Genomic DNA, 15,050 nt, shown 5'->3' with positions numbered 1-15,050 from the left:
AGAGCTCACACACAGGTGATTCCACAATTGGGATCCCATGTCTTTAATCCCAGAACTAGGGAGGTGGAGACCAGAGTGATATGGCTGGACGGAGAGAGAAGCATAAGGCAGGAGACAGGAGCTCAGTGCAGTCTGAGGATGGTCCCTGAAGTCTGAGCACTGATAGAGGTAAAGGTCTCTCTGGTGCCGGCCTCACTGCTTCTCTGACCCTCAGCTTTCAGCCCCTGATACCCGACTCTGGGTTTTATTTATTAAAACCAATTAGAATTTGTGCTACACTTGTCTCCATCTCGTTTATTGTGTTGATGCCCTCAGTGTGTAATACGTCTTTGAATGATACAGATTTCACACAAACTAGAATGTTAAAACAAACAAACATGACACATGCCTTTAATCCCAGCACTCGGGAGGCAGAGACAGGCGGATCTCTGTGAGTTTGAGGCCAGTCTGGTCTACAAAAGCTAGTTCCAGGACAGGCTACAAAGCTACACAGAAACCCTGTCTTGAAAAAACAAACAAACAAACAGAAAAAAACAAAGAAACAAAAAAGCCTATTGCCATAAAAAATTCTTAACAACATCGGGTTCTCACTAATAAATAAGATGATTACACAATTAAAAGTAAGATAATTACTTAAGTCATTCTTACAAACTCTCCACTAAGCCATATTTTAAATATAATACACCTTTGAATTTTGGAAATAAGAATATACTTTTTTTCCAAAACTCCACTATGTTGAGAATCAGTTGCTGAACATTGGTCTTCAACTTAAACAAAAGAACAACCTGGTTTTATTTGTTTGTGAGGTTCTAGACTGGAAAGCTGCCTGTGTAGCTCTTAGCCACAAATCCGGTAACTTCAGGAAATGTGCAACTGAGGCAAACCAGACCCCGGACTTACCCACTTCAGCGAGCGCTCTGATGCAGGATTCCACCGAGGCCTTCTGGGCCGGGTTGGGCCAGGTGCAGTTGTAAATTCTGAAGGCGGATTGCAGCAGCTGGATAAAGACGGGCTGGTGGGTCTGCAACCAGAAGGAAAGTGGTCACCCCACGTCATCACACCACAGTCCCTAAGCACTGATAAGCCTGAGGAGCTACAACTTATCAGACAGGACCAAAAATAAAGTGCCACACGGTGCCGTGTGCTCCAAAGCCACTCACAAACACCTGGCCACACATGTCTTGTGTGTCAATAGCATAAGAGGAAACAGGCCAGACACTACAGAAGATTGGTCACTTGTGTTTCTACTATAATCACGTGTGTGTGTGTGTGCGTGTGCGTGCGTGTATGTGCATGTGTGTGTATGTGTGTACACAAGTGCGCACGCACGCGTGTGTGCAGGCCAGAGCTGACCTCAGCCATCTTCCTCCGCCATTCTTCACCCTATTCGGTTTCTCACTGAATCTGACGCTGTGTTGGCTAGACCTGCCTGGTCACTAAGCTGCAGGGTGTCCCTGTCTCTGACCCTGCAGGGGCCCACTACCACATCCAGTGGAGAGAAAGCCGAGGTCTACACCTTCAAGACGTTATCCCTCACGGCAACAGACACCAAAAGAGTCGACATGCGGAAACCCATTAAATAAAACTGTGTGTATCTGTGTATCCAACTTATAATTCCTAAAAAAGGTAAGTACTGTGTAAAGAGCTGTTATAGTGCATTTAGAGACCAGTGAACAAAACTGTCCATGTTCAGGGCACGTTTCCTGCTGTCACTGATTGAAGGACGGCAGAATCTGCAGCTGGTAACTCATGGAACATAGGGTTGAGCAATTGTGTTCTCCACACGGACGAAACAAGAGGACACTCAGTGCGACCCTGTGGTGTTATGCTTACTGAGCGTCATCTTTCTTAGTCGTTAATTTTCCTTGTGAAGCACACATTTTAATAAAACATCTACAGATATGCTGCCATGAATCTGGCCGTTTCCTCATCTGTAGACTTTTAAGGATGGAAGCTGCAAATGTTTTTAAGTATTTATGAAGACTTGAAAACCTTAATGTTTTTAACCTTTAGGATAAATTACTAACAGGCAGCAGCTGCCCAGGTGCTGACCCATCTGGACAATCACTTGGTCCTTTGCCTACAGATGTGAAATACCTTGTAGTGCTTAAAACAAAAACGACTCAATTTTAGGAGGCGGTCTCTCAATGTAAAATGACGTTAGGGTTCGAGGAGTGATCACCAAGTGGGAGAGGGCGTGGGAGGACATGGGGGGTCTCTGATCTTTCAATCTGATTAAATGATGTATAAACTGGATTGTTTGCTAAAGTATAAATTTCAAAGTGGGTCAGAACAGGCAAAATTACAAAAGCTAAGAGACACTAAAGCAAATGAAAACACACAGGAAACACTGGGACCAAAGGAAGAGAGGAGAGAGAAGGTGTGAGAAAATATAACAGTGTACACACACAGAAATGCCACTGTGAAACCCACTCCTCTGTGTTATTGTGAATAAGTTAATACTAAATTAAAATTTGGCCAAGTCAGAAAGGGGATGACGCTAAGTAATGCAAGAGACAAGTGGTTCTCCGGATGTCGGAAGGGATGACCGAGCCAGATTAGTTTCCTAGCACTGGGTTCAGTTACCTGCAGGCTGGTACTGTTGTCTGAGAAGGGCGAGTTGAAGAAGCCGCTCACGATGTTCATGACTGACTCGGTCACACATCTCTCCAGGAAGGTGTCTGCGTGTTTTCTGTCGGTGGTGGTGTTACAGACCTGGAGAGAAAGCCAAGTCTCTGCATTATGAGTCGGTAGTGGAACCTTCTCAACGTTGCCCTCCGAGAGTTCTCCACAGCCATTTCTGTACTCTGTGAAGCTGTTACAGATGGGATGGTTTCCGTCCAGATCCACTAAAACACCAATCCGTGGCAGCTTCCCCTTAAGTCTCTCCGTCATTTCAACCTCCGCTGTCCCTTCAGTCCACAGGCCCTGTGTTAACTTGTTTTCCTTATTTTTCCAGGCCAACCTTCCCCTTGGTCCCCAAACTTGATTTTGACGAAAACCACTTCCACTCCCTGAGAGGAATCCAAAGAGTTAAAAGCCATCATGAGTACAAAGGGATGAGAAGAATTCGTGGTGACCTTCGTCGACATGCATTTCCCCTTACAGTACCTGGGCCCACGTGAAGAGGCTACAGGTACCATCTGAGGGGTGCTGAGATTTGCATGTGAGATGTCCTCTGCGGGCCCATGGGTCCCCAGTCAGTGGTGCTATTTTGAATAATGTAGAGGTGTGCCCAACATTTTCACATGTTGGCAGGACACTGTCTTATACAAAGTTTACCCTACACATCTGTTATCAACTTACAAAAAAATCTCATGCCTTAAGTAAGCTTATGAATTTTGTGTTCACAGCTGTCTTCTGTGGACTGTAGCCCAGTGGCCACGGGTCGGATATGCCTGGGAAGTAGAGCCTTGCTGGACAAAGCAGCTCACTCACTGTGATCTGGGCATTGAGGATAAGAGCCCCACCCACCTCACTTCCTGTCTTTTCTCTGCTTCCTGTTTGATCAGGAGAGGAGCCCCAGTTGCACAGGTCTGCCGATCTTCGGTCACCTGCTGTTATCCTTCCCCCCCTGTAAGCTGTACCCTCGGAACTGTGAGCTGAAGTAAGCCCCCACACTCGAGCGTCTTCTCGGGCATCTCATCGCAGAAACAGAAAAGCGAGGAAAATGGAAACATAGATCTAAAGCTTTCCCACACTCTCTTATCCAGGGGCCGCGGCAGGACAGGCCAAGGGCCAGACCAGCCCTGGAGCTGGGGGCCTAAGCAGCCGGCTGCCCCTGCACTTTTGCCGAGCTGTATTTCCAAGTCAGGCCGGTGAATTGCGAAAGCTAAGAGTCGTGATTGAAAACACACAGGAAGTATGGACTGAGAGAGAGCAGGAGCGGAGGGTGTGAGAGAAACTAGAAACCGAGGCAGGCAAAGAAAACAAACAGGGGAAAAGGGTGAGAGGCCAGGGATGGTGGCCATCAGCTCCAGATGTCCCTGGGCAAAAAAATTTCTCCGCGACGTCTGATTTTTCCATAAGGGACTTCATCAAAAGAACAAGTGGATGTGGTTTAATTTGATACCACTCTAAAGCTTTTCACACAGTTCCATAAGAGGAGACTTCCCTTCTCAGACCATGTGTCCCAGAGCTTCCAGCTGGGAGAACGGGGCTGCTCACACCAGAATTAAATGTGCGGAGGGGAGGGGAGCAGGGTTTGTGTCCTAAACCCCTTTCCATCTGTGTAGTTCATTTTCCCTTCTCCCCAAAACAACACACACTTACATAACATTCTCAGAACAGAAAGGGTTTCAGCATAACTCACAGTGTCAGGCTATTGGGGGAAACCGTATGATTTAAAGGGAATAAATTTATCTAATTATGGAATTCTGCCATTGTCTTAGCAACAGCTCCCGTATGAACAAGATGTTCAAGGCAGTCCTACCACGGAGGCTATACCCCATGACCACAGAGAAAAGTACCAAATTCTCTCTATATTTATTTCATCTCATATATATATATGTGTGTGTGTGTGTGTGTGTGTGTGTGTGTGTGTGTGTGTGTGTGTGTATGACATGAAAAAATTTAATTCACAAATGTGGTACAAAATAGATTAATAACATAAATTTAAAAATTATATCACAATAAGAGTGAATATAAGTGAATTTTTTTCTCTCTCCTCTCCTTTTTTCTCTCTCTGCTCTTTCTCTCACTTCATTATCTCTCACTTACAAGAAGCACCATGCAGACTCTCTTTGGCTTCACTGCCACCCCGTACTTCAGGCCTATGATGAAGTAAATTGAGGTCTGCCTGGACACAGCCACACAGTACTTTGACAGGTGATCTAAGGACAAGAGGCCTATGATGTCACCAAGGAGGGCAGTGTACCACGGAGAGGTTAGACAAAGAGATGACGACACATGTCCTGGACCAGAGGGCGTGGAATAGCATCACACTCCTCAGAATTTAAAAAGCATGAACCCTTCATTTCTGGAATTTTCTATCTCTTATTTTTACGCCTCTGACATGGGACCACATGGAGTGAAATTGTATGTGAGAGAGAATTACTGTGAATGTCTCTAAGATAAAGAAGTCTGACACATGACTCTGACTTTCATTTTGTTTAACTTTAGATTGGGCTGTATTTGTGGGCCACGCTGAGGATTAAAATCTAACAAGGTTCCAGGACTAATATCAAACTGACTTTCATCAGTTAAGATTTTACTTCTTTTGGCCTCTTCCAAACACTGAACTATGTCTGAACTAGTCTGGTGAGCTAAAGCTGCCCTTTGGTTGAGCAGGTGGCTGTCCAGCATTCACGTATCAGCCCCAGGACCTTTGTCCAGGCGTGGCCCGTGCAGTGGGGGAGGGGTCTCTCGCTGGACATTGTGCTGCATTGCTTGAAGTGGACACCGGCGAAGCACCAGCCAGAAATTTCCTTTTGCGCTGGTAGATTAAAAAACATTACCTAGATAATGCTTTATTCTAAAGCCTGGGCAATGTGTTTACCAAGCCATAGGGACCCATTCCCCTCTGAGATACTGAATAAAAACATACTTAGTTTATATCCTACACTGGTCCTACTTGTTAAAATCTTGAAAAAGAATTATCAGGAAGAAAAAAAGGGGGGACTAATAAATAGTGTTCAAGTTCTTTATCCAGTTGTAAAATTTACTTTTATTGCCTCTTAGCTGAAAGCAAAGGATGAAAAAAGCGCAAAATAACGTCGCATCAAATCTTTTCTATGTTTGAGATACACCTTTAAGCTTTCACTTGTCTGACTGTATTGATGACCTCATGCTGCTCCCTGTGAAATATTCCCATGTGCTGCCCTTACCTGGGCTCTCACTAGAAAAATCTGCACCGTTTCGATCATTTCAATGCACCATCCTGCTTGAGTTCATTTTTGAAATTAGTCTGAGGCCCACATTTTTAAAATGACCAATCATTTCTGAAGGGAATATCTCCTTCCTGCTGGTTTTCACGTGGTGTTCTTTGATTCACGTATGCTGGCTATTATGAAGAATCACACAACAGCACTGATTTCACTTTCTCCTCTGTGACTTGTTTTTCAAAGTGAGGCTCGTCAGATGAGGGTGTGTAGACAGGCCCACACTGCATGCTCAGCTGATCCTCTGAAATCAATCTGTAATGCAATGGCCAGATTATCTGTGGACACGCGGGACAGCCCTTGTTAACAGCAGCGAGCTCTTGCCTTCATGTTGTGGCTGGGATCCGCTAACTGGGGATGCTAGCCAGGGGTTCAGCTAACTAAGGGCGCTGGCCAGTTACAGAGAGGACACTTGACTCTGCCTGCATCCATCTCCTTGAACAGGGTCCACTGCTCTCTAGATTCACATCCTTCCCAGCTGTGCTTCAAGGATTCCCAGTCTGCCTTCCTGGCCTCTGGGTGGTAACACTTTTTTTGACTTATTCTTACCTCCTCGGCACTCACCTAACCTCCAGGGTGCTCACCTAATCTCCTGGGTGCTCACCTAACCTCCTGGGTGCTCACCTAGCCTCCTCGGCACTCACCTAACCTCCTGGGCGCTCACCTAACCTCCTCGGCAGTCACCTAACCTCCTGGGTGCTCACCTAATCTCCTGGGTGCTCACCTAACCTCATGGGCGCTCACCTAACCTCCTGGGCGCTCACCTAGCCTCCTCGGCGCTCACCTAACCTCCTGGGTGCTCACCTAGCCTCCTGGGCGCTCACCTAGCCTCCTGGACGTTCACTTAACCTCCTGGGCACTCACCTAGCCTCCTGGACGTTCACCTAACCTCCTGGGTGCTCACCTAGCCTCCTGGACGTTCACCTAGCCTCCTGGACGTTCACCTAGCCTCCTGGATGTTCACCTAACCTCCTGGGCGCTCACCTAGCCTCCTCGGCGCTCACCTAACCTCCTGGGTGCTCACCTAGCCTCCTGGACATTCACCTAGCCTCCTGGACGTTCACCTAGCCTCCTGGGCGCTCACCTAGCCTTCTGGACGTTCACCTAGCCTCCTGGACATTCACCTAGCCTCCTGGACGTTCACCTAGCCTCCTCAGCACTTACCTAACCTCCTGGGTGCTTACCTAGCCTCCTGGGCGCTCACCTAGCCTCCTGGACGTTCACCTAACCTCCTGGGTGCTCACCTAGCCTCCTGGACGTTCACCTAACCTCCTGGGTGCTCACCTAGCCTCCTGGACGTTCACCTAGCCTCCTGGACATTCACCTAGCCTCCTGGACGTTCACCTAGCCTCCTGGGCGCTCACCTAGCCTCCTGGACGTTCACCTAGCCTCCTGGACGTTCACCTAGCCTCCTGGGCGCTCACCTAGCCTCCTGGGCGCTCACCTAGCCTCCTGGACGTTCACCTAGCCTCCTGGACGTTCACCTAGCCTCCCGGGTGCTCACCTAGCCTCCTGGGCACTCACCTAGCCTCCTGGACGTTCACCTAGCCTCCTGGATGCTCACCTAGCCTCCTGGACGTTCACCTAGCCTCCTGGGTGTTCACCTAGCCTTTCTCACACTCTTTGATCCACCCACACCTCTAGAATATGCCTTGTGTTTCCTACTGGAATTAACTGCTACACTTGCAAGTTATAATAATTTCTATCAATTTAATGGTCCCTAAAATTACTTTATTTCACATTTCTTGCACTGTTCCTTGGTTTGCTTCTATCTCTGTGATAAAGACCATGACCAAAAGCAACTTGGGGGGGAGAAGGTTTATATCACCTTGTAGGTCCCAGTCCACTGTGAAGGACAGTCAGAGTGGAAGTCAAGGCAGGAACCAGGAGGCAGGAACTGAAGCAGAGACCATGGAGGGGGTGCTGCTTACTGGCTTTCTCTCCATGGCTTGCTCAGTCTGCTTTCTTCTGGAACTCAGGAGCACCTGCCCACAGGTGGCACCACCCACAGTGAGCTGGGCCCTCCTCATCAGTCACTAATAAAAAGAATGCCTCACAGACATGCCTACAAACTGATCTCTAGAGAGTGGTTGCTCAATTAAAATTCCCTAGATATATAGATATGTCTAGGATTGTGTCAACTAGCACACATTGTTTACAGGACAATATTTTTCATATCACCATTTCAGTTGTGTGTTCTGTTATGCATGAACATCTTAAAACCACCAAACCACTTTCAAAAACCCACCTACCTGACCCTGCAGCGTTGATCTGCAAATATACTACACAGTATTGATCAGCAGAGGATACTACACAGTATGGATCAGCAGAGCATACTACACAGTATTGATCAGCAGAGCACACTACATGGTATTGATCAGCAGAGCCCACTACACAGTATGGATCAGCAGAGCATACTACACAGTATTGATCAGCAGAGCACACTACATGGTATTGATCAGCAGAGCCCACTACACAGTATGGATCAGCAGAACACACTACATGGTATTTATTGATCAGCAGAGCATACTGCACAGCTCCTCTGCTTTCTCGCTGCTCTCACTTAGAGGATTTACTCCATTGCCTCTCAGTGGTAAATTTCTTCCCTGACATGAGCCATGGCCTCCACTTCTGTTCTAACTCACTAAAAGGAAACCCCTCCCGGAGTGTGGATGGCACCATCGTGTCACAGGCTGGAGCCTGGAAGGATAGAGAAGGGAAGGGGGAAGCCAGGAAGCACAGACTTTCCCTCTGTGCATTTTCCTGAGCCCAGGATGAGAATTCCTCTGTCTGCCATGTCTTCCTACTGTGATGGACTGAACCCCCGAAACCAAGGACATCTCCCACGGGCTCACAGATCTGAATACCTGGTCCCCTGCTGGCAATGCTGTTTTTTGTGGGGCCTGTAGAAGTTAGACATTCTGCAGAGGAAGAAGTCATGGGGGACAAGACTTGGGGCTTTCTATATAGTGGTCTCTTATCTGTTTACTCGGTTTTCTGAGTGTGGGTGCAATGTGACCAGTGGCCTCCTGCTCCTTCCACCATGTCTTCCCAGCCACGGCCATGTCTTCCCAGCCACGGTCATGTCTTCCCAGCCACCACCATGTCTTCCCTGCACTGCATGTCTTCCCTGTCACTACTGACTGCCCAGCTGGACCAGTATGGCACAATAAACTCTATGTTGCTTTTCTCAGAATATTTCACACAGACAACATGGAGAGAAATGTAGACAAGATCATTTTGAAAACGTTCTGGGCTTTGCAAAGGAACAGTGCTATCTTGAGGGATGTCAGGAAATGATAGCGAACCATCCATCACCAGCTCAAGATGTACGTGTGTGGACGTGTCTACAGGACTCCCAAGACAAGAGGGACGCCTGAGAGCACCAACTCCCATAAGGTTGCTCACCCAGCTTTTACCACATCCAGACAGCCAGGCACTATGAGGCCACGGTACTCACGAGCCACATTCCCGTGGCTATTGCTCAAGCTGGTGGTGGGCCCTGACCATGACCATGTGGTGCCGATTTTGTGAGCATGAAGAATATGAAAGTCACAGAGCTGTGGAGCCTTCCACCCATATTTCAGAGAAAAGCCTGGGAAGGCAGGCAGTGCTGTGGGCCAGAATGAGAGTCTGTGCCGGCAGCCCCTGGAATGCCAACACATGGAGCTATGAGCATGAAACCTAAGCTTCTCTAGAGATCCAAGACCATTAGCGATACCAGGAACATGTGTTGAGCAGGTCACAGGCAGTAACCCAAGAGAAGGCACATGGGCTAAACCGGCAAGGCTATATGGGTGGGGCCGCTTCACCCTGGGAATCTGCAACATGCTACCACACGCCCCGAACCAGATCCACAGCTACAGGGTTCAGTTCTTGCCCTGTTGTGTCTCAGCTCTGTTTTGGTCCACCCCTTCCTTGCTGCTCGCCTATTCCAACCTTACAGAATGGAAGCATACACTCTATTCCACTGTACCTTAGAAGGAGGCAACATTGATTCTGCACAGGCTTAGGGCTCAGCATTTTCCTTGGGCCTCAGAGGAAACTTTTGGAAGATTTTGGATTTTGAGCACCACGGGAGCTCTGAGAGCCGTGGGAACTCAGAGATGGAGTGAGTGTGTCTTGAGCTGTGAGGGGCACGGAAGGAGGATTCAGGTCTGAACATGAACTATCCGTGCAAAGGTTCACTTGCAGTTGGTGATGGGGGTAGGCCCAACAGGAGGAAGAGGTCACTCGGGGCTGTGTCTTGTTCTTTCTGGTTTTTTCTTTCCCTGCTCTCATGACGTATCTGTCATATGTCATGTGACTTCTCTGTCGTAAGGTGGACAGCTGCCCCCTCCACAAGCCCTCCCAACTGTAACGGATAAGCCTCCAGAGCTAAAATACATCCTCTTTCAAGTTATACCACACACTGCAATGGAGACACAAGCAAAAAATACACGATCTGACAGACAAGAAAGCAAAGACACGCAGATCCTGGGCCAAGCCCCTCGGAAGGCTGGGATGCTGGGATGAAAGTGTCTGCAGAAGCAGAACAGAGACCATCCTCTGGAGAGGATGGAGAGACAGCTGCAAGGAGAAGACAGTAAGTCCTCTCTCTCTCTCTCTCTCTACACACACACACACACACACACACCCTTCCTCTTCTTCCTCCAGATGTGGACAATTATGACATAAGAGTTCAGAATTTGTCAGATTTATGGTATTTTAGAACCTGCAGCATTTGGTGAGGGATCAGACTTAGGGGGTACAAAGTAGCGTCTGCATTCGATGCCCAGTGTCTGCCTGGATGCGACGCGCAGGTGCTGGAGCTACCATTTGCTAAGAGCCCATAGCTTGAGACGGTGGGTGTGCAGCAGAGCGTGAATAAGGAGTTTGAAATCAGACCGCTGAGTGGAAATGTCACGTAAACACACAGATTCAAGAGTGATGTCAGAGAAGGTCCGAGGCTTCACTCAACCTGGGATCAAAATTCGAGAGCTGCTGATCCCAGGAAGCAAGTGCCTGTGGACAGTGAAGGGATCAGTCCGGGGTCCGAGTCTGAAAGTGGAAAGACACAGGTGAACCAGTCAGAGACAGAAGAACCAACAAGATGGGAGAGATAGACGGTGACAGATAGACTGATGACCCTGGGGACACATGAAGGATTGAAGGAGCTCAGTCAGCAAAGACTTGCCTCACAAGCATACAGACCTAAGTTCAAGCCCCAAAATACATTAATAAAGAGAAAAAACGCAGCTTGGTATGCCAGCACACACGGGAAACTCCAGAGCTGAGGAGGCAGAAACAGGCAGGCGCCTCCTGAATCCACTGACTGGCTGGTGAGTCTAGCAGGATCGGTGACAGACTCAGTGGGAAACCTTGTCCCCAAAACTAAGATGGGTGAGACCTCTGACCTCTAATCTCCACACACCCATTACACACACCTGCTCACACATGCACCCTGCACACATGAACTGATACACACGTGGGGAAGGGGCTGAGAACTGATGGACTAGAATGGATATTGCCGATGATATGAAGCACAAAGCATATAGTAAGGGATGAGGAACAACCACACAATCGTCAGGACAAGGGACAACCACCCAATCCTCAGGACAAGGAACAACCACCCAATTCTCAGGACAAGGAACAACCATAATCCTCAGGACAAGGAACAACCACCCAATCATCAGGACAAGGAACAACCACCCAGTTGTCAGGATGAGGAACAACCATCCAGTTGTAAGGATGAGGAGCAACCACACAATTTCAGGAGGAAGAACAACCACACAATCGTCAGGAGGAACAACCACACACTCGTCAGGGAGGTCTACAGCTCTCTGGTGCAGGCACCATCACTGTCACTCAGCATAAAAATTAGGTGACACGGAGAGGGTACAGGCACAGAAGACACAGTTCCAGGCCCCTGCCACACTAGCTTCTGGGGCCACATGAAAAGAACACTCTCAAGTGATTTTATTAATGATCCATTCAACTTTTAAAAAAATCAACAAATCATAGGACATCTGCTTAATCTATCTAACGAAGACCACATGGAAGCACATTTCAGAATAGATACACACTCTACTTATCTCCAAACTTCTACTTGGCAGGAAAGCAAGCAAATGGCCCAAATGATCTGTCTGACAACACGGTACCTTGATCTGTCTTGTTAAGCGGTGACCGACAGGACATCCTAAATTATTTCTTGGTGTAATTTTGTTCTGACGGAACGTTACTCAGAGTCCAGCTGGCTGCTGGAAGGTCTCGAAGGGATGGCAGAATTGGGAACATCTTCAGAAAAATCCCCCTGCAGTCTGAGACTGACACTGACCATCGCCCGCCCCTTCTAGGCACCCCTGATAACGACCTGAGTCCCCTGACTGCAGCAGCAGGCAGTTATCAAGACGAAGAGATGCATTTCTGCCCCACAAGCACCAATTTCAGCTGCATTAGAACATAGATCAAAGTGGGCTGTCGTTAATGTTCTGAAAGACAGAGACAACTTTTCTGGGTCTAATAGCTTGGCGACTGTCCCAGTGTGCTGTATTACAGCTCATGGGCCCCGTCTCTGTCAGGACATCAGAAAGGTGACAAGGCGAAATGATATAACGCAGCTTATTAAAGGCTATCCTTCAGGAAGGGTTTTCTATGTGCCTTTTTAAAATTATTTTTAAATTTATTAAACCACTTGCCGGAGCCTTGTCTCTCTTTCCACCACATGTGTTCCGGGGATCAAACCCAAGTTATCAGGCTTAGTAGCAAGCTCCTTTATCCACCGAGCCCTCTCACTGGCCCACTCATATGGGTCTTTGTCCCTTATGTAGGATAAAGCCCAAGAAGAGGAAAACAGAAGATACAAATAACGGTGACTCCAGAGGGCTTTCCGAGAACCCCGAGAACCCCAAAACCTGGCAGTGATGACCACGGAAAGGCATGGGAAGGAAGCAGACATTATGTGGTTGCCGACGTTGAGACTTCATTTGTCTTTTTAGACAAACTGTTCCCCAAATTCTACGGAAATACAATTGTGTAGGCTCAGGCAGGCTAGAGGGAATCCAAAGATGTGGAAACAGCGCACCAGACATGACTTTAAAAAGAATCAGTAAAGTCATGGGGGAAATAGTAGGAAACATGAAGACTACATTTGAGCAGCTGCTGGAGATGGGAGGGTGGTTGGGGAGCGTAGGAGCCTTCCTTCCCATTCTGTAACGAACAGGAGGATCTACTAGCAAATTACGACCTGGACTCCAGGAGCAAAATTATGAGGCCACTGGACGTTTCCTAAGTTTCATGATGGGAGGATGGGTATACACTCCTGACTTACACTACATCTCTGCTTAACTGAACTGATGCCCAAGTAAAATCAAGGCAGAAGCTATAAAAAAGGAAACACGGAGTCAGTATAAGAGTCTTTAAGTTTTAAGTTGTGCAGAAATGAAAACCAAAGTGTGCCAAACATGGTAATGACATCTTTTTTACAACTCTCCAGGTGGATGCTAAAAGCTAGGACTGGACACCAAGCCGCGTGCTCTGGTGACTCTCCTCTTCACCCCTGCCATGTGTGCTCTGGTGACTCTCCTCTTCACCCCTGCCATGTGTGCTCTGGTGACTCTCCTCTTCACCCCTGCCATGTCAGGCACCAAGCCGCGTGCTCTGATGATTCTCCTGTTTGACCCCTACCATATCTGGTCTTACAGGACAGCTCTTCACAAGCTCCCCTCTCTCCTAATCAGTCGCTCCAGGGATTGACAAGCTTGCTGTGAGCACCCGAGTCTGATGCCTTTCCTCTGTAGCAGTCTATGCCAAGTGACCTCTACAAAAGCCTTCACATGTACCTGAATTCACACATACCTGGCTTCATACACACCTGGTGGGGGTGGTTTCAATGAAAATGAACTCCATTGGGTCATAGGGAGTGTCACTATTAGGAGGTGTGGCCTTGTGGGAGTGGGTGTGGCCTTGTTGGAGGACATGTTGGGAGCACTTCAGTGAGCCCAGTGTCGCTCTCTCTTCCTGCTGCCTCCTGATCTGGATGTCGAACTTTTGGCTTTTTCTCCAGCACCGTGTCTACCTGAGTGCCTCTATCCTTCCTGCCATGATGAAAATGTACTAAACCTCTGAGCTGTAAGCCAGATTGCTGTGGCATGGTGTCTCTTCACAGCAACAGAAATTCTAACTAAGCCACCTGGCTTCGTGCAGACTCAGCTTCCAGCTTAATTCATGTCCAGTCTCACGTGTAGCTGGCTTCTTTCACAGTCTAGTACCCTGCAGGTCTGGCTTCATTCATACCTTGATACATGCATAGCTGGCTTCGTGCATTTTTCAGCTTCCAGCTTCATTCGTATCCAGCTTTATACACAGCTGGCTTCAAACATTTCTAGTGTCCTTCAGGTCTGGTTATATGTATGCTTGGGTTCATGCATACGTGACCTCATGCAAGCCCAGGTTAATGTTCGCCTGGCTCTTGACCGTGTGGACAGTCTGTTTTCACCTCACTCTCAATACCATTTAGGTCTTGGGGAAGCTCCTGAAACTGCCCTGCCCAAAAGGCTTCTCATGCCTTTGTGATGATCCTGGTCATGGTATAACGTCACCAGGCCCTTTGCAAAGTGCAGTATGTACTAAGAGCTCGTGGTGCATTACCTCACCAGCTCTTCCCGGGGGAAATGTATTTATTATACGGTGACTCAGGGGCAGAACCTTTACAGTCCCCTTCCCAATATATACGTAAGGTGGTTAGAGAAAAGCAGAGTTTAGATCTGAACCCCGGTCTGACTAATTCCTGTGACCCCGTGCTCTTAGCTGCCACACTCCACTGCAATGGCTCTCAGGGCGCCCCAAAACCATCCGTGGTGCCGCTTAAGACTTGTTTCAAGTGTCTTGTCTCCCATGTGCTTCGTCCGGGACTCAGGGGAGCAGGGCTCAGTTTTCAGGGGTTCCTTCACCTTTCTGCAGAGGGAGGAAGGGACCCTCTGCCCTGGGCTTCCTCTTCCAGAAAGTGCTAGGTGGTTTCATGTCCACCCTGGAGAAGGACTTTGGAGGACAAAGAAGAACCTGAGAGGAACCTGCAGTCAACTCGGGGCAGACAGGTGGGAATTCCAGGAAGTCTCCCAGAGCCTTTATGTAATGGACGGCACTTTATAATCATCCACTTAAGCAAACTCAAAACAAAAGGCTCACAGCTTC

At 48.1% G+C, this 15,050-nt stretch overlaps 1 protein-coding gene across 1 annotated transcript in view; it reads right to left on the bottom strand.

Moving 5' to 3' along the window:
• Itpr2 (inositol 1,4,5-trisphosphate receptor type 2) overlaps positions 1–15,050 on the bottom strand; it is a 422,198-nt gene that overhangs the window by 214,110 nt on the left and 193,038 nt on the right. Inside the window, exons 33-34 of the mRNA XM_087903959.1 lie at positions 2,587–2,715; positions 901–1,021 (exon numbers count right to left, since the gene is read on the bottom strand). Coding sequence (XP_087760085.1) covers positions 901–1,021; positions 2,587–2,715 — 250 coding nt within the window. The remainder of the gene's footprint in view (positions 1–900; positions 1,022–2,586; positions 2,716–15,050) is intronic.

This window comes from Myodes glareolus, chromosome 3, assembly GCF_982192425.1.
Source record: "Myodes glareolus chromosome 3, mMyoGla1.1, whole genome shotgun sequence".
Lineage (NCBI taxonomy): Eukaryota > Metazoa > Chordata > Mammalia > Rodentia > Cricetidae > Myodes > Myodes glareolus.
The sequence above is the reverse complement of the archived record's forward strand: the minus strand, read 5'-3'. Positions and strand labels throughout refer to the sequence as shown.